The sequence below is a fragment of the Drosophila suzukii genome, chromosome 3, assembly GCF_043229965.1.
Source record: "Drosophila suzukii chromosome 3, CBGP_Dsuzu_IsoJpt1.0, whole genome shotgun sequence".
In the NCBI taxonomy this organism is placed as follows: domain Eukaryota; kingdom Metazoa; phylum Arthropoda; class Insecta; order Diptera; family Drosophilidae; genus Drosophila; species Drosophila suzukii.
In genome coordinates, this window is record NC_092082.1 from 41491475 (window position 1) to 41512444 (window position 20970).

At 46.4% G+C, this 20970-nt stretch overlaps 1 protein-coding gene across 1 annotated transcript; it reads right to left on the minus strand.

Moving 5' to 3' along the window:
- Positions 1 to 10568: 10568 nt before the first annotated feature.
- LOC136117603 (uncharacterized) lies at positions 10569 to 20523 on the minus strand. Its single transcript, XM_065868574.2, has 3 exons — positions 20462 to 20523; positions 19613 to 20339; positions 10569 to 10685 (listed from the first exon to the last, which is right to left on the minus strand). The coding sequence occupies exons 1-3, from the start codon at positions 20521 to 20523 to the stop codon at positions 10569 to 10571; spliced, it is 906 nt and encodes a 301-aa protein (XP_065724646.2).
- Between the last annotated feature and the right edge of the window lie 447 nt (positions 20524 to 20970).

A 20970-nucleotide genomic window follows, 5' to 3' on the forward strand; every position in this document is an offset into this window, starting at 1 on the left:
TTGTCACGACCACACCCTGGCGAGTCGCCCGGCGGGTCTGTCAGAGACAAGCAAAAGAGTCCTACGACGAAGAGCCGTCAGCTTGGGGAGGAAAGTTGTCGGCGATCCAGCGTACCTTGCCCGACCAAGCAGGACCTGGCGTGACGGACGAGCGGTAGATCGATTTGTGGTTTCGAAAGGCGTCAGCCTGGAGAGCCCTGCGATTACCGGCGAAGTTCCCGAGCAGCGACCGCACAGCTCCCCGAGCGCCAGAACAACGAGATACTAGCCAGAAGACAGCGCAGAGGACATCGACAGCGACGCCAGCAGACATTTCCGGCAGCCACGTTACCATCGCCGCGCGGAGCTCATTGGGGAGCGCAGGAGCGTCGCGGACGTCACGCATTAGGGTGAAGCCGGGTGGAACGTTCGTCTGCGCTAGGCGTAAAGCGAAGTGAACCGCTAGGCAGCCTTGACTGTCAGCGCGAACTGAGCAAGAACCTAGCGGGACCGTCCGGGACAGAGCAAGGGACAGTATTGCCTCGAAAGGCGTCAGCCTGGAGAGCAAGGCTTGTTCACCCTAGTCTGAGAACGGTGACGCTTCCCTAAGCCCACAAGGCCGAATTCTCTGCGGGTCTAAGGTGCAACAAGCGACCCCGAGGCAACGCGTCGGCAAGCAAGCAGAGGCGGCCACTACGAGCGTCCCGAGACCCAGGATCCAGAGGAGGACGAGTCAACGCGTCGAGAAGCCAGAAGGAGGAGCACCAGCAGCCGGCGGAACCAGAACAAGGAGATACAGAAACCAGCATAGCCACACACCCGCTGTACCAATACCACGAGAATAAATCCCACTGTTACCATTTGAACACTTTGTTTTCTCACTGATCTACGGGCAATCACGTCATATAAATTTGGTGGGACGAACACACAATCTTCTGAGCTAGCCGCACGAATCTCGTAGCGAGCAGACATACAAAATCAGTTCGTTACAAGTCCCATAAAACGCATGCCCTAAATACCGTGGCCCTCCTAAGAAACATGTAAAGCGTATATTTTAGTGGCGACGCTTATACCTGCGCGGTGACAATACGCGGAGCCGATACGACCAGTTCGAAATAGGCAGAGCGAGGAAAGAATGCCCAGCGGCAAGATAGACCGGTAGTAGATAGACCTCTTAAAAACCCACAGCTCTGATGGTATTCCAAACGATGCGCTAAACACCATGGACCAAGGACTGGAAACGTCAGGAAATGGTTCTCATTTGCAAACCGGGCAAATTGAACGAGGACGCATCTAACTCAATACTCTTTTACCACTCAGACGCTGGAGGCGGTGCTGATCAGAAACACAGAAATACATACACAGCTACCATTGTGTCATGTCTACAAAGAAGTATCTGGGGGGACTGATCTACCACAGGCTACCGAGAACTGGAAACGTCAGAACTGGTTCTCATTTCCAAACCGGGCAAATTGAACGAGGACGCATCTAATTCAATACTCTTTTACCACTCAGACGCTGGAGTCGGTGCTGAGAAGAAATACAGAAATACATAGAAGAGCAGAAAAGTAGGCGACTCACAGCCACAGTGGTGACCTCGACAGTCCTGTATGCCGCGTTTATATAATCCGAAGTTATGAAGACCTCGACATACACCACCCAGTGCAAATACGTATACAGACGCTGCGTATCACAAGTATTATCTGCTCTGTACGTGAGAAAGCCGCGCTAGTGGTAGACGGAACTATCTCTATAGGCCTGCTTTCGGTAGATCGAAAGAATAAGAGCAAAGGGAGCAGGGCACAGCAAAGAAGCACAAAGAAGGCATGAATAAGGGGATGGGCCCACGCGAGTATAGGATGATAAACGCACTTGCAAATTCTCAGTCTAACTTCTTAGTAACTTCTACCTGCCAAATGCCAAATTTCTATGTTTTATAGTATCTGAGATCATTGCGTTCATACAGGCGAACGGAAAGTCGAACCGTGCTAGTTCGACTTGGCTAGTAATCCTGACCCAGAACATTTGTATAAATACATGAACGGGTGTTTCTGTCGATTAGGAGAAGCTGGACAGCTGTTTTCTGGCGACTCTGAGATGCAGTGGACAACAGCAGTTTTAACAGCGAATGTTAGATTTCTGCTGCTAATGTTAGCAGCACTACACTACGAAGAAGACATAAGGAGAAGCTGGTCGCGTTTATAACCGAACTTTTATATTTCCTAATTTGTAAATCAAAAGTTAGCAATTAAGTCAAAGATTGAAAGTATACAAATGAATACAACTGGTGAAGTTCAACAAATTTCTGAGTTTTTATTACAAAGTGTGTGAAAGACCCCCGAGTAGACTTCTGCTCTACTTTGACGATCGGGTGCGAATCGTCACAACATTTTGGTGGCCCATGAGGGGAACATACACTCATAACTTCATCAGCTTCCAATATTTGTACACATACTTCAATCTTTGTGCTTACTTGTTTGCAAATCTATTATTAATTTAAACCAGCAAAGTTACGCAACCTTTGCCACGTACATCGCCATAACGGAGCCTCGAATAACGGAGGAATCAAGAAGTCGAGGAGAATAGCGGATTCAACCCATGCCTATTGCCATCTCATGCGACACACTAGTCTCGTGAAGTATGCCGTCCCCTTCCTTCAAAGCTTGATCGCAACACGAGCGGAACGACTGAAACAGGTGAGTGTGTTTGTGAAAGTATTTGTGCGTGCTTTTTCAAAGCAGAGTGCAATAGGAAAACATAAAAATGGGTAAAAATGAAAGTAATGGTAGTGATTTGGCACAACAGAGCTCGGTACCTTTGGCTGTGGTCGAGCCTTTTGCAGACATGTACGCAATGCAGATGGACTTATCTTCCAGGTTGACCCAACTAATTAAGAATGCTAAAAAGGACGGTCAAATAAAGAAAACTAAATCCTACTATGAGTTTCGCCTCAACAAGCTCAACGAGCTTTCAAAACAATTTTACACAAATCATCAAGCGCTCATTTTACAGCAATGTCCACGATCGCATCCATATTTTGCGGATGCTGTTGAAGACAATTTTGAGCAAGCATACAGCCACATTTGTTGTTCTTTCGCCGATGAATACGAAACCAAGTTTCCAGTCCCAATACAGGTATCAGGTGATCAATCCCTAAACAACACCCTTGTGCCCATTCCTGTTTCCACAATTCAGCTGCCCAAATTGCCCGTACCCCACTTTTCAGGAAATTTTGCAGATTGGCCATCTTTCATGAAAATCAATCTCTTTCAAACATTCAAAAATTTCATTTCTTGAAGAAAGCACTACCGCACGGACGAGACCAGGATATAAACCATATGGCATTAACAGAAACTAACTATTCAGTGGCATGGAACCTTGTGGTAAAACGATACAACAACCCTCGACTGCAGTTCATGTACAATATGAATGCACTGTACGGAATAGAGCCACTGTCCAAGGAGATCACGGTGGACCTTAGGAATTTGTTAAACTTGGCAAATGTATGTATTAGTGAATTCCGACGACTACACATTGCCATTGATTCCTGTGATCATTGGTTGGTACATCACTTACTCACAAAGCTGCCTATCAGCAGAACACAGGCCTGGGAACATTCCCTGGGCAACAACGTGGAAATCCCCACCTTCACAAAGCTGGAGGTGTTTCTTCACAATCGATTGGTCAGCATCGACCTAATTGAGAGTAGGAGTTAGATCATCTATACAATCGACCAACCATCGCCAGACAACCAGACCATCGGGAAACTCCACTGTTAGGGGACACAGCTTCCACAGTACTCTTGAGTCTGGATCCATCAGGTGCTCGCTCTGCCAACAGAATCACGTTCTAAGACGGTGCCCGGACTTCCTTGCCAAGGATTGTTTCGCGCGAAAGGTTATAGTCGACCGCTCGAAGGCATGCATCAACTGCCTTAGTGCTTCCCATTCTCTCAGTCAATGCAGCAGCAACCGAAACTGCTCGCAATGTGGTCAACGGCACCACACTTTGTTACATTTCCCGAATGCTCAACAAAGTTCTTCATTGACTCCTGAAGTATCCCGACAGCATGCTTCAGACTCTGGTCGGAGCGCAGCCGCTGTACAAAATGCACCATCAACGCAACTCTTCAGCGCAGTTTCCTCCCATCTGCACTCAACGACCCTTCTTGCTACTGCACTGGTTCGGATCGTAAATAACTCCACTGGGCAGTCAGCTTTAGTTCGAGCTCTCATCGACCAAGGCACCCTCATCACGGAAAACATCGTTCAAGAGCTTAGACTCAAACGGCATCCTGTTCGAGCTGAGATCACGGGAATTGGTAATACGTCACATAATCAGTGCAGGCACAGCACCGACTTCACCATAATCTCATGTTCAGGATCGGATTTTAATGCCTACGTATCCTCAGCCTTCATCCTTCGGTCACTAACAGGTCATTTACCAAAACAAAATGTAAACATTAAGTCCTGTAAACATCTCCAAGGGTTATCCTTTGCAGATCCTAATTTCATCAAGTCGGGTCGCATTGACCTACATATCGGTGTCGACATTATCCCGCAATTAATGCTTCCGGACATACGCAAAGGGACGGTTGCAGAACCAATTGCACAAAACACACAGCTGGGCTGGATAGTTTTTGGACCAGCTGAAGCAGCCCAGACGACATCAATCTCCATCCGTTGTAATTTGGCAAACCTAAACAACATGGTACAGAAGTTTTTCGAATTGGATCAGGTCTCCACAACAAGACAACTCAACGCAGAGGAAAGATGGTGTGAAGACCATTTTCAACAAACTCATATCTGTCAGCCGAATGGGAAATATCTGGTTCGTTTGCCTTTAAAAACATTGTTTGACCCCACACAGGTGATCGGCCGGTCAAGGCAAATTGCATTAAACCGTTTCCACGCCCTGGAAAGGAAACTTAATCATCGGCCAGATTTCAGTCAACAGTATGTCAGCACTATTCAGGAGTACTTTGATCTCAAGCAGATAAAGGAGGTAAAAGGTAGTGAGGAAGAACACACTAGGATCAACGCTGAAAGGCAACTCTCAATCTCTGCGTGCACCGTTCCACATCATGCTGTGATCAAAGACGACAGTTTAACTACAAAGATGCGCGTCGTATACGACGCTTCGTGCAAAACGTCTAACGGGAGGTCTTTGAATGATATTTTATGCACGGGTCCCGCCCTACAAAACGATCTTGGAGGAGTTATACTCAACTGGCGTCTCCATCGGTATGTCTTCGTGGCCGATATAACGAAAATGTATCGCTGCATAGATATGCATGAAGAAGATGCCCAGTATCAGCGAATTTTCTGGCGCGATGAAAAGGGACTCATCAAGGAATATTTTTTGACTACAGTAACGTTTGGCACTGCCTCGGCACCCTTCACGGCGATTCGAGTCATACATCAGATTGCGTCCGACGAGCGCGAATACTATCCTCTGGCCGAGCATGTCCTTAAAAAAGAAATCTATGTGGACGATGTTCAAACAGGACACGAGACCATCGACGGAGCTCTAAAAATTCGCAATGATGTCATCGCAGCTCTGCAATCAGCAGGCATGGAGCTCAAGAAGTGGGCATCCAACCATCCAGATATCTTAGAAAGCATCCCAACTACAGATCTCTCTAACAGTAGCATTTTTGAGATAGACAATAAGGACTCCATTAAAACTTTAGGGTTGTATTGGCATCCAAACAAAGATGGTTTTGTTTAATCTTAAGTTTTCTCTCAATCCTACATTCACCAAACGTTCTATACTATCCACAGTAGCACGCTTATTCGATCCGTTGGGATACCTGGCACCAGTGATCATCGCTGCAAAAATCCTGTTGAAGGAAGTTTGGAGTTTTCGTATCGAGCGCAAGGATGAGCCCCCCGCATCATTAGATTGGGACGACCCATTGCCAGATCAACTCCCCGAGCGGTGGCGACAGCTCATTCAAGAGCTTCCCGACATTGAAGAGATACACATCCCTCGGTGGTTAGGCTTCGATTTAAGGCATGCCTCGACGTTGCAACTACACATGTTTTGTGATGGATCATCCATGGCGTATGCAGCATGCGCTTATCTTCGAGCTAGTCGTACGGATGGTTCCGTGCAGGTTAACTTATTAGCCGCCCGCAGTCGAGTCACACCTGTTAAGCCGCTAACAATTCCGAGAGTGCCGATTGGATTGTCAATCAACTTCAAGCATCACATCACACCATATCCGTACACTACTGGTCGTATGCAATGATAGTGCTGTATTGGATCAGCGGTGACCCTAGGCGTTGGAAGACATTTGTGTCGAATAGAATTGGAGCAATCCTGGAGGCAAGCTCGCCATCGCAGTGGAGACATGTTCTTACGCAAGAAAACCCAGCAGATTGTGCTACACGCGGATTCACCCCTTCCCAGCTGAAACACCACACGCTTTAGTGGAACGGACCACATTGGCTGCATCTTTCAGAGGAGCATTGGCCAGTCAATCCAGTTCAGTCCCCAAAATCAGAACTTATTTCAGGAGAGCAATCCTTAAAGCACATCGGAGCCCACATTTGTATAGAAGTGCAACCATTTATCGAATCATATTCCTCCTATAATAAACTCTTATTCCTTACAGCCTGCGTCAAACGATTCATTTATAATACTCGTCACAAAAAAGCGGATAGACTCACCGGCCCTATTCAGGTATCTGAATTTCAACAGGCTTTGTTCGCACTGGTGCGGATGGTTCAACAAGAAGTCTGTTCGGAAGAATTATCAAGACTACGATCCAACAAATTTCTATCCAAACACAACAAACTCAGCCGTTTCTCGACGATGAGGGGCTCATGAGAGTTAAAGGCAGACTTAAGAATGCTTTGCAGCTCTCCATGTCTCAACGCACACCAATAATCCTTCCAAAGGCCCACCACCTGACGATTTTGGTTATAAGGAACGCTCATCACAACACCTTACATGGCGGTGTGCAACTAACTTTATCTACAATTCATCAAGTTTTCTGGATCGTCAACGGTAAACAGGCAGTAAAAAGGATTCTGCGACAGTGCGTAACCTGTTTCAAACACCGGCCGTCACCATCAAGCCAACTGATGGGAGATTTACCAGCGCACCGTGTCAATCCGCCCAAACGGGCGTTCGAAGCAACTGGAGTTGATTACACTGGTGCGATTGAGATAAAGTCATCCAGATTCAGAGGTCACACTTGCTATAAAGCATACATTGCAGTTTTCATTTGCTTAGCGAGCAAAGCGATTCATTTGAAAGCAGTCACGGGAATGTCGGCACAGCATTTTCTGTGGGCGCTGCAGCGTTTTATCGGACGTAGGGGTTTTTGTCAACATCTATACAGCGACTGTGGAACCAACTTTATCTCATCCGACAAGTCTCTAAAGCTGTGGACCAATGAATTCTATAAAGGAATTGAAGAGACAGTAGTTCCTGAACTTACTCGTCGAAACATTCAGTGGCATTTCAATCCTCCACATAGTCCAAGCTTTGGAGGACTCTGGGAATCCAGCGTAAAAGCTGTTAAAACCCATCTTTATCGATCGTTTAATGGTATTCGAATGACGTACGAGCAGCTGTCTACCATTCTTGTCCAGATAGAAGCGTGCTTGAACTCTCGGCCATTATGCCCCTTAACGTCTGACTTAGATGATTTGCAAGCTCTCACCCCTGCACATTTTTTAATCGGGGATTCGATGATGTCACTCCCTGAGCCTAGTCTTAAGGATTCTTCATTAAACACAGAGTTTCTGAATGGTCAAAGGATGTTTCGCCTCTTTTGGAGAAAATGGAGTGCAGATTGGCTATCTCATCTGCAGGCGCGCCCCAAGTGGCGCCACGAAACTGACAATCTTCAGCGTAACGACATGATCATCATCAAGGATGATCGAACTGGTCCTTCTGACTGGAAATTAGGGCGAATCATCGACTTACATCCTGGGGCCGATGGGCTCGTTTGAGTAGCTACAATTAAGACCTCAACGGGTATTTACAAGAGGTCTGTGTCAAAGATTTGTCGTTTGCCCTTGCCAAGATTTACTGAAGAGTCTAGCCCAAGTACACAACCCATTCACCTTTGAATATACCCGCATTCACTCCATAACACACTTCAACCTTTTCAGAGTTAAGCATGGTTTAAGGCTTTGAATACTGGGTCCAGTATTGGGGGCGGCATGAACGGGTGTTTCTGTCGATTAGGAGAAGCTGGACAGCTGTTTTCTGGCGACTCTGAGATGCAGTGGACAACAGCAGTTTTAACAGCGAATGTTAGATTTCTGCTGCTAATGTTAGCAGCACTACACTACGAAGAAGACATAAGGAGAAGCTGGTCGCGTTTATAACCGAACTTTTTTATTTCCTAATTTGTAAATCAAAAGTTAGCAATTAAGTCAAAGATTGAAAGTATACAAATGAATACAACTGGTGAAATTCAAAAGAAAAAGAAAAGTTTAAAAAAAAATTATAGCACCACAACGAATTAAAAAAAATACGGGTAGGATTGTCTTTAAATTAGATGTATTATTACATTGTTCAGCATTTAAACTAGGTGAAATAAGTTAAAAGGATATTGGAATTGTTGTTTTTATTTAACTTTCTATTATTAGAATAAGAAAAGTAACTAAGGAAAAAAAAATAATAAAACACTTACGTATTCTTTAAATAATTCGTTATGAATTGCTGTTACTTGTGGATGGGAGCTATATATTTTGCAAGATTAGCCTAAAATTTCAAGTTAAGTCAGAAATATTCGGTAAAAAGTGGTAGAGGAAGCAGATCGATTGAGTTGGGCTTTGATTAATCTGAAAAACCGATTCCTGCCATATTTGTTCTGTCAAAATGTTAAGTCAAGAAGCACAAATGACCTTATCAAGGACAGAAGTATAGTGCCTGGAACATAAAATTAGTCCATAAAGTTCGTCAGTCCACACTGCCCCACAAGCTTAGCTGTCGCTTGATCGCAATACGATCGGGCTTTGTTTTGGGCATATTCCCTCCCTTTCACACATTCGTGTGCCAATGGATCGTCGCGGGCCGCGCAATACGATCCCATGTTGTCAAGGTTGTCCGTCGAAAAATATGTCATTGTTCTTGACCTACTCCACACCCTCCCTTGTTAAAGCTCTAGGTTTTGAAAAGTTTATAGTACATAAGTGTTCTTGTAGGGTACTGCACGAATATTTATATATGTGTTTATAAGAAAGGAACCGTGGTCCAAAAAACGTACCCCCTCTTTAAAACCTGGGCGATGAGATCTCGACGCTCCAGATCCTGGGCTTTGGGAAAATATTATATTGGATAAGAATATATTTAAATATACGTGCACCAAAATACGGCTGTTCTTAAGTATACCAATTCACTTAAACACAAATATATATTTGTATATATTATGCCAGAGGCATGGGACTTCTTCAACGGGTGGTGGCAGAAGACTCCGTGGACGACTACTCCCTGGGTGTTCGTACCCAAAGGTACTCAACATGACCACACCCAACAAATCAAGCAGTAGCCAAGTTGGGAACAGTACCAGGCGCTCAGTAGCACCCACTGCATATGAGAATGGCTGATCAGCATATTATATGTCTCACTAACTCACCGTCTCACCGACTCAACGGCACACTGACCCCCCGATGCAGTCAGCACATTTTGCAGTGTCAGCCAACTACGCAAAGTCAACTACGCAAACTGCTACCATAATCATAATTCCCTGACCTACTTTAGAATATAGCTTACTTCACTAATCATTACACAAACTTCCGTGGTCCAAGTAGTATATAAACATGTACCAAATGAAGAATAAATCAGTTATCAACACACCTCTTAACTCCGCGGTTCTACTTCCTACATCTGGGAATAGGGCTCGTAATACACTATCTCAACTAGCAGCTAACCACGTTAGCTTACCCTCAGCGCAGCTCCAGCATCGCCTGTGGTCCGGCATCACAGTAACCTTCGTTACCATTGCCGCGACGCGATCGTCCTGCCAGCAAAGCGTCCCCGTGCCAGCGACAAGTGCTCATTACCCCCTTGTCCCGCGGTGTGACCCGGAAGTGTCTACTTCGGTTAGGCACAAACATTGGTGACCCCGACGTGATCCTTTAACAACAAAGGATCACACTCAAGCAACCCTCTTCCCACTAAAGGACTCACAGCTTTATCCAGCTTCATGGGATACGCTTCTTCTTCCAGCGTCACAGGAACTTCAGCTTAATCCAGCTTCACAGGATTCGCTTCTTCTTCCAGCGTCACAGGAACTTCAGCTTCATCCAGCTTCACAGGATACGCTTCTTCTTCCAGCGTCACAGGAACTTCAGCTTAATCCAGCTCACAGGATACGCTTCGTCTTCCAGCGTCACAGGAACTTCAGCTTCATCCAGCTTCACAGGATACGCTTCTTCTTCCAGCGTCACAGGAACTTCAGCTTAATCCAGCTTCACAGGATACGCTTCGTCTTCCAGCGTCACAGGAACTTCAGCTTATTCCAGCTTCACAGGATACGCTTCTTCTTCCAGCGTCACAGGAACTTCAGCTTAATCCAGCTTCACAGGATACGCTTCGTCTTCCAGCGTCACAGGAAATTCAGCTTATTCCAGCTTCACAGGATACGCTTCTTCTTCTAGCGTCACAGGAGCTTCAGCTTCATCCAGCTTCACAGGATACGCTTCTTCTTCCAGCGTCACGGGAACTTCAGCTTCATCCAGCTTCACAGGATACTCAGCTTCATCCAGCGTCACAGGATACTCAGCTTCATCCAGCTTCACAAGATTCTTTGTTTCCAAGACATACAATATGTCTACTTCATTCATTGAGGAAACAAGTCACACAAGAATCGATTTACATAATCGATTACTAGACACCCAAAACGAGCTGCAAGGGAAAATCCAACAGCTCATTAAGAACTATGGCAAGGATTCTGCCGACCGACGCCACCGAGACGGCTATTATTCCGGTAAGCTAAATCAGTTAAACGATCTCTGGCAGCAGTTTTGCGACCTAGATGAAGAAGTCCAGCAAGCGGCATTACCCACTGGAAGTGAGTACTCTTCACGATTAGTAGCACTTAAGGAGCTGGTCGAAAAATATAAGAATATCTTTCTGGACAACATGCCGACTGGAAGCGGGCTTCCGAAGGCCCCGAGACGAACGTCGGCTAACATCAAGATCACAACAAGAGATCAAGTCAAAGGAGATTCCGCAATTGACACGGTGATCCGACAGTTGCAGAGAAGATGCAACGAATTGGAGTCATCATTAACATTAGCCTCGAACGCCCCAACCGTCACCCCAGCCCTACAAAGGCACCTGGATCTACATTGGGCGTTACTGAGGCAAGCCCACGACGAATTGGACAGCACACCTGGGGCCGCAGCCCTGGCAGAAGCAGAGCTAGCTCAATTCCACACATTATACGAGGAATACGAAATGAACTTGCTTCGAGAAAACGACTCGCCAATGAGCCTAAACTTGGCACTTCCGCCAATTAGCATTCCGGAGTTCAACGGCGAGTATCTAGACTGGCCACGGTTCCATGATCTCTTTGTGGAATTGGTACATAATAAACCATATTCGGCCAGTCAAAAACTACATATTCTACAGAGTTCGCTTCGTGGTGAAGCGAGGAACGTTTTGACAGACACAGCCTTTTCACAGGGTGGCTATGACGACACCTGGTTGCGTTTGAAGGCCAGGTACCAGAACGGAAAAATACTAGTATTCGCCGCCATAGCAAAAATTATTGACCATAATCCTATAGACGGTTCCTCGCGCCAACTAAGGGCCTTACATGATACTATAAAAAACTCAATGAGTACTCTTAAAACCCTCGATATCAGCACAAAATCCTGGGATCCAATCCTGTGTTTTCTTATCAGAAGAAAACTAGACCAGCAGTCTCTAGCTGCTCTAGAAAATTCAGCGGATGCACCAACTGAAATTCCAACGTTATGGAGTGTTCTGACGTTTATTGAACGGCGCGCTTGCATGCTGGAGACGATAAGCGCTCAACCTACAGCAACACTACGCCATCAGTCAGTTCACAACGAAGAGAGCTGTAAGATTTGTCACCTAGGACCACATAATCTTAGAGCATTTAGCCGCTTCCGGAAATGGACCCCAAAACGCGGCGCCAAGCCATTATTCAAATAGGAGCATGCACAAATTGTTTGTCTACAGCTCATATGGTTGAAAACTGTGGATCACCGACCAATTGTCGAGTCTGCCAGCAACGGCATCATTCACTGTTACACAAAGGACCAACTAGCAATCCAGTGGCCGGCGCAGTAACCATTGCAGGCTACGACAACGTAGGAGGATATACTCTGCTCGCGACCGCGAAGGTCTCATTACAAGGGCCCAACGGTCAATTACAAACATGTCGCGCTGTAATAGATGGTGGATCACAGGTGAATCTTATCTCAAGGAGAATGGCAGATCTGCTATCTCTTAAGGAAAGGTCACCGATTGAAATATCTGGAATCGGAGGAAAAATATCAACAGCAATTAGATCAACACTAAAGCTCTCATCAGTTACATCAGGGTTTGAAAGACTAATAGAGGTATTTATTATTCCCACAGTCATTCCAGACCAACCGTCAGTATCGATTGATAACGATCTTAATATTCCCGGGGGACTGCCATTAGCAGATCCTGACTTTCGGCAACCTGGACCCATTGACCTAACCTTAGGGTCTGAGGTGTATTCTCGTGTAATAACCGGTGAACTTCTTGAACTAGGACCTAATAAACCTTTGGCACAAGGCACTAGGCTTGGTTATGTAATCACAGGTTATCTCAATAAAGAAACCTCATCTGATACGGAAATCAACCCTATTCTGGTAGAAGGCAGAGGTGATTTTGCAGGACCGAACGCTGCTTATGAGCCAACATAAGATAAAAATCCGATGAATATAGAACCGACTTCTCATCAATTTAAAACCTACAAGAAGGCTGACGTTGGTTCAACATTTCTAAACCTAACCAAGAAATATCTTAGTTTTGTTGCAGAATGTCCACATACCATAGACGTGCCAAATGATCAAGTTCTACGAGAGCACAATCTCAGTCCCCACGATAATGTCAATTTTATCGCAAAGGGGAGTGTTAGGCAGCATCAAGAAGATGTGAAGGACCTGAATCACAAACATGAACCGCAGTTGAAGGAAAGATCCACCTTGGTCAATGATGTGTTAGGTGCTTCCTATACAATTCGGTCAAGGGCTGACCGACATCATGACTTAATTAAGGGTACCCCTCAATGGGGGGGAGAATGTTCGTACCCAAAGGTACTCAACATGACCACACCCAACAAATCAAGCAGTAGCCAAGTTGGGAACAGTACCAGGCGCTCAGTAGCACCCACTGCATATGAGAATGGCTGATCAGCATATTATATGTCTCACTAACTCACCGTCTCACCGACTCAACGGCACACTGACCCCCCGATGCAGTCAGCACATTTTGCAGTGTCAGCCAACTACGCAAAGTCAACTACGCAAACTGCTACCATAATCATAATTCCCTGACCTACTTTAGAATATAGCTTACTTCACTAATCATTACACAAACTTCCGTGGTCCAAGTAGTATATAAACATGTACCAAATGAAGAATAAATCAGTTATCAACACACCTCTTAACTCCGCGGTTCTACTTCCTACATCTGGGAATAGGGCTCGTAATACACTATCTCAACTAGCAGCTAACCACGTTAGCTTACCCTCAGCGCAGCTCCAGCATCGCCTGTGGTCCGGCATCACAGTAACCTTCGTTACCATTGCCGCGACGCGATCGTCCTGCCAGCAAAGCGTCCCCGTGCCAGCGACAAGTGCTCATTACCCCCTTGTCCCGCGGTGTGACCCGGAAGTGTCTACTTCGGTTAGGCACAAACACTGGGAATGTCGCCTTCCCTCCGAGCTGCCGGCTACCGTCAGCAAGACACCCAAATGGATTTTTTCTCTTTCTCTATTTGTCTAAGGTCTTTTATACCAGACTAGAGCTTTTACTTGGCTGCCGGTATGGATCGGATAAACTATGTGTTCCCACCTAGGATTACTGTTTCTTGATATTTGCTATCTTGGGAGTCAACGGCCGGCTGTTGCCGGAGTATGGAATCTCTATGGAATCTTTCTGTGTGGAGGGCGTACGTAACAAACAGTTGCTTAAAAGAAAATCGGAATTTCAAATATTTGTCTTATGTTTTGGATAACTAAATTCCAAAAACTTGGACTGAAAAAATATCCATATAATGCAAAACCCATTTTCAAAGCTCATGACCTCTTCATAAAATGTTTAAATTTGGTATAAGGGGATACGTTTTTATACCCGTTACTCGTAGAGTAAAAGGGTATACTAGATTCGTCGGAAAGTATGTAACAGGCAGAAGGAAGCGTTTCCGACCCCACAAAGTATATATATTCTTGATCAGGATCACTAGCCGAGTCGATCTAGCCATGTCCGTCTGTCCGTCTGTCCGTCTGTCCGGATGAACGCTGAGATCTCGGAAACTATGGGAGCTAGGCTATTGAGATTTGGCGTGCAGATTTCTGAGCTTCTTACGCAGCGCAAGTTTGTTTCACCACAGTGCCACGCCCACTCTAACGCCCACAAGCCGCCCAAAACTGTGGCTCCTACAGTTTTGATGCTAGAATAAAAATGTATTGTTCTCATCAATACCTATCGATTGACCCAAAAAAAAGTTTGCCACGCCCACTTTAACGCCCACAAACCGCGAAAACCTGTGACGCCCACAATTTTCATGCTAGATAAAAAATTTTAACTGAAATGTATTGGTCTCGTCGATACCTATCGATTGTTCCAAAAAAAAATTTGCCACGCCCATAACGCTTAAATCTGCATACCGCCGGTAGGTGGCGCATTTTAATCTCGCTTTGCTGCTTGCATATCTCCATTTAGCTGAGTAACGGGTATCTGATAGTCGGGGTACTCGACTATAGCGTTCTTCCTTGTTTTTATTGAAGTCTGTACAAAACATCAAATTTAACCAACAACATAGTAACACATCAAATTGGTATTGGGCTTAGTTCTGTTTTTTAAGTAAGTTCAAAATGATTTAAAAGTTATCCTGGATTGGAAATATTTATAAGATAGTGATTCGTAGCCAAGGTTAATATAAAAAACAAGAAACATTGCAGAATTACTGGGCAAGCAATTTACAGAGACATATGCACCCTTAATGCTATCAAGATTTTTGTGATTTTTTTTGAATGGAAGTTGGTACTGGTAATTTAACGCAACAAAACAGTTCAGGATTATTTTTGATATCAATTATAAGTCGTTGGTCCAATTTCCTTTGCTCTCTTATTTGTTTGATTTCAAGTCGATAGCTATATAAGAAATTATGTTAAGAAAATGATCTCTAGTGATGACCATTTGAAAATTTGTGGTGCTATTTATCGCAGCTGTAAATGCGATGATTTAGCAGTTTACAGGCAAAAGTTAATTAAATGATTACTTAAGTTCCAGAAGCTCCTGCCAAGTGTCTTCTTCTGCGCAGCCAAAGTTGTTCGTTTTTAGTTTTGCCGGAAAACTGGTTGAAGAAATATAAACTCGCGATCGAAAATTTTACGGTGCCGAAGATTATTTTGGAAGCCTTCCGAAAAGTTTCTGAGAGAATGTCTCTCTCATAATTTATCTTTTATTTTGTTCATCCCTAGATTAAGTTCGTCACGGGGTTAGCTATTTTTTTATTAAAGGATGTCAAGAATAAGGTCGATCCCAGAACATTGGTTCTTGAAAAAGTGAGAGCAAAGAAGGAAGAAAGGTATAGTCGAGTGCCTCTGCTATCAGATACCCGTTACTCAGTAAAGGGACCAAGGAGAGATGGTGTTATGCAAGCAGCAAAGCGAGATTGTAATGCGCCAACTACCTGCGATCTCAGCGGCGGCAGACAGATTAAAGCGTTAGGGGCGCTTAAGTTGGCGTAGCAAACTTTTTTTGGGTCCATCGATTGGTATTGACGAGACTGATACATTTTAGGTAAAATGTTGTTTCTAGCATGAAAATTGTGGGCGCCAAAGGTTTGGGCGGTTTGATGGCGTTAGAGTGGGCGTGGTATATTCGGGTAAAAAGCTTGCGCTGCGTACAAGGCCTCGGAATATAAATCTGAAATCAGAATTCTCTATCTTTGATAGTTTCCGAGATATTTGCGTTCATATTTACAGTTTTTTGAAGTTTGATGAGAACAACACAATGCTGTTAACATTTTTATTATAGCACTAAAACTGTAGGAGCCACAGTTTGTGGGCGAAACAAACTTGCGCTGCGCAGGAATCTCTAGAATCTGCATGCCTAGTCCCAGTATTGCAGCTTAAATAGTTTCCGAGATCAAAGCGTTCATACGGACATGGCTAGATCGACTCGTCTAGTGATCCTGATCAAGAATATATATACTTCTACCTGTTACATACTTTCCGATGAATCTAGTATACCCTTTTACTCTACGAGTAACGGGTATAAAAATACTAAAATTTGATCATGATTTTTCAAATCATTTTTTGGGCTTGATTAAAAAAGGAACATTTTAAGAAAACCGCGAAACATAACTTTCGCTTATTTGACGTTTCAGTTTTTTTGTGTGTGCTGTACGCTGAACTTTGCAAAGTAGTATACAAAACTGTTCAAATTCTTTGTCACTTTTTTGGTTGGTTTTCAAACCAACTGTCTCTAAAACCGTAGGAGTAACGGTTTTAAAAACATCACACTAATTATACCCTTTACTCGTAGAGTAAAAGGGTATACTAAATTCGTCGAAAAGTATGTAACAGGCAGAAAGAAGCGTTTTCGTCCCCATAAAGTATATATATTTTTGATCAGGATCACTAGCCGAGTCGATCTAGCCATGTCAGTCTGTCCGTCTGTCCGTCCGTCCGGATGAACGCTGAGATCTGGGAAACTATAATAGCTAGGCTATTGAGATTTGGCGTGCAGATTCCTGAGCTTCTTTGCTTCAGCAATGCGCCATGCCCACTCTAATGCTCAAAAACCGCCAAAACTGTGGCTCCTACAGTTTTGATGCTAGAATAAAAAGTTTAACTGAAATGTATTGTCCTCATCAATACCTATCGACTAACCCAAAAAAAGTATGCTACGCCCACTTTAACGCCCACAAACCGCCCAAACCTGTGACAACCGCAATTTTCATGCTAGATAAAAAATGTTAGCTGAAATTTATCGTCTCGTTATGTAGCAATTCAGTAAAGGTTCGAGATGACACTACTGGCCAGGTGAAAAAAATACTAAGTGCTTTGTAACGAACTGATTTTTGGGGTCTGCTCGCTACAAGATTCGTGCGGCTAGCTCAGTAGATTGTGTGTTCGTCCCACCAAATTTAGCGCAGTGAGAAAGCACAGAGTTCAAGGGTTTATTGCGGGTGTGTTATAACAAATGACTTAGTAGCTTAGTTGGCCTTGATATCGCCACTTGTGACCTTCGGTATCTCCGGCGGTCCTGGTTGTCTCGGCGACCTCTAGCCTCGTTGTCTCGGTGCTCCAGTCCTGTAGCTCCCTGAAGATCCTTGAAGCTCCCTGAAGATGCTCGCACGCTGCTCGTCTCTCAGACTCCCGAGGGTGGTCAGCCGTGCGGGCTTATGGAAGCGTCACCGTTCTCAGACTAGGGTGAACAGATGCTGCGCTCTCCAGGATCACTCTTTTCGACACACCGCCGCCTGTCCCTTGCTCTGTTTCGGATGGTCCCACTGGGGTTTCTGCTCAGCCCGCGCGGACAGTCAAGGCTAACCGTCAGGAAGCGGCCTCTTGCTTTAGTTCGCTTCTACGTCTAGTGTAAACGAACGTTCCACCCTAGCCTCATCCTTCTGCTTATTGTCCGGGACGCTTCCGCGTGGCTCGATCTGTCTTGCGTGTCTGTCGTGATGTGGTGGCTGGCTTGCTGCTGACAATGTCTTGCGCACTGCTCCTGGCTGTTCTGGCTGCGCGTTTGGACGTAGCGTGGCTTCTGGTACTCGGGGCTTAAGGCGTACGCCGATTCGGGACTTCACAAGTCGAGACCGTAGGGCTCTCCTGGACTACTCCACTCGAGACCGTACCGATCGACCGCTCTCACTTCTGGCTTGTAATACTCGGGATTCGGATACGCCGCTCCGGGACTTCACGAGTCGAAACCGTAGGGCTCTACAGGACAACTACACTCGAGACCGTAAAACTCTCCCGAACTGAATTCTCCAAACTCTCTTGAACTGAATTCTCCAAACTCTCTTCCCGCAGTGCCGTTACTATGCGTTTTCGTCGCGTATCTGGTAATCGGCCGGCCATCTGTCTCTGCTGCTGCTGAGATTTGTGGGGAGTTATTCAACTCCCATGGACACATGTTAAGCACTGTCGCATCTCTCGCCAGACATGGCCAATCATTGACGCGAAGAGAACTTCGGAACTATTAAGACTAAACCGTACCGAGTGCGGAATGGTAATACGAGTGTTAACAGGCCACTGGTTGGTTGGCACACACGCAAGCAGATTGGGCGCGCCCCGAAACGATTTCTGCAGAAGCTGCAGGGACGAGGAGGAAGAGGAAACGGTGGAACACCTGTTCTGTTCCTGCCCGGCCCTGAGCAGATCTAGACTGTACCACTTAGGGAATCCCTTCATGAGCAGTCTATCTGAACTGGCGAACATAAGCCTAAAACGAATAATAAAATTCATTAAAGCAACCGGATGGGAATTGTGCTAAGCCAGCTGCAATAAAGGCAGCAGATTTTTAGGAAAGGGGATACAGATCCACGCGGTACCACAATGGACCTTTTAAGGACTAAGTGTGTCAATGATTTGGCAGCCGCTCTAACCTAACCTAACCTATTCAACTCCTCACATTTCCCCCTTCGAGTCCTTGTGATGCTCCTGCCGATTCCCCCGGCGCTCCCTCGTTGCTCCCTCGACGCATTTAACTCCATTGAGTTTTTACAGCGCTGGTTGTCCTCCTCGTAGCTACTTCAAATCTCCCGCGCCGACCCTCCATCTGTTCCCTCTGGGACATCGATACTCATCGACTATCGATCCCCAGCTCGCTGCTCATTGCTGCGTCCTACTCCTTTCCGAGGCCTCTCCGTTCGGTCACACCATCCGTGCGTGATCGATGTTTAATCGATTATCGATACCGATGGTGAAGCGTTGCCATTTGCCCGTTGCGATATTTTCACTTTTTGCCGATATTTCCATTTTGCGTGTGCCCATCGATCGCAATATCGTCCGGTGCCAATCGATCGCCTATCGAGGCGCCCCTATCCTGGCTCATGGTGATTTTGAAACTTTCTCTCTCCATTCGTCCTCTCTCGCCCTTCAGACGTCCTCAGCCGGCTGAACCTGTCTCCATGCTGGCTACAGTCGAGAGAGGGTGCGGAGAGGACTTTGCATTTGCTTCGCAGCAGGTAAGTACTGTGGTGTTTGTTTTCCTGCATCCTGCTCTAAACACCTTTGCATTTTTGGTTGCTGGATCTGCCATGTATGCCCCTCTCTTCTCGCTCCTGTTTTCAGCCGCGCTCCCCGCCATATGCTGGTCTCATTTTTCTTCCTTTTTTTTAAAACTTTTTTTATTTGTTCTTCAAACATTCTCGTGCCCGCGAGCCCCAACCTGACTCGGAATGCGCGCCCATCTCTCCATACGCGCACGCTGCGCCTGTCGCCGAGGATGCGGGCCTCTCTCACCGCCGGTCCCTCCGCGATCCCCTCGGGCCACTCGTGCTCCTCGATCTCGTGCCACCACTGGCCCCCGGCGCCCACACCGTCCGCGACAACTTCGGGCGTGCCACCACCTCGGACACTTCGGGCGCAGAGTGCTGCCGCTTGAGCAGAGGTCGGCCACCTTCCACGGGTTCGGGCCACACCCATGGCCCCCGTGCCAGCGGTTCCTCTGGCTCCGTGGTTACCGACGCGCTCCCTGTCCCTGCTGGCGTCGCCGGCCCGGTGCTTGGCGTCGTCGGTCCGGTGCTCGGTTTCGGTGGGGCCCAATGCTCCGGTCTGTCGCGGGTCCTGGGGTCCAGCGAGCTCACCCGGGGACCTCTCTCCTCCCAGATTCGGAGTTCCTCCGCCGTCGCCGACTCCTCCGCGGGTCCCCCCGGCCAGTTCCAGACGACCGACTGCTGCCGCCACCTCACCTTGTTCTTGTTGCGGCGGATCGGGTGGTTGCTGCTGGCGTTGTCCGTGTTGTTGCTGCGGTGGCGGATGCTCGAGTTGTTGCTGCTGCGGTTGTTCGTGCTGTTGCTGCGGTGGTGGTTGCTTGAGGTGTTGCCGCTGTGGTTGTTCGAGCTGTTGCTGTGGTGGTTGCTGCTCGAACCTCGGCGTGGGTGGTCGTGCTGGCGTCCACTGCGATGATCCCACGTACCGTGGTGTGCTGGTGGGATTTCGGGCAGCCACCGTGGAGGTGATGCTGTCTTATCTTCTGCCCCTTCTTTCGACGGGATACAGGGCTCCGTCACGTATCTCGGGGTGGGTGGGTATCCCGGGTTTTCCCACAACTGCTGATCCTCCTCCTCGGCCGCCTGCAGTTGGGCCTGCCACTCCGGCGATTCCTCCATCTTCCGAAGCTAGTCTATCGTAGCCGCTGCCACGGACTCGACATGGCTACCGGGAGCCTGCTGGTCCTGGGGTGGCTCCTTGCTGTTCTTGTAGCTATTTCGTAGTATCCTTGGCGAGTCCTTGGAGTTATCCTTGGAGTCACTTCGTAGTATCCCTTGCCAATCCTTGCAGTTATCCTTGAAGTGTGTTCGTAGTAACCTTTGAGGTTCCTTGGAGTTATTTTTGGACTCTTTCGTCGTGTTCTTTAAGACTCCTTGGAGTTATCCTTGGACTTCTCTCGTAGTATCCTTTGAGAATCCTTGGAGCTATCCTTGTACTATTTTGTAGTATCCTTTGGACTATATTTGGACTATTTTGTAGTATCCTTTGAGAATCCTTGGAGTTATCCTTTAAATCCTTTCGTAGTACCTATTGAGAATCCTTGGAGTTATCCTTGGACTCTTTTC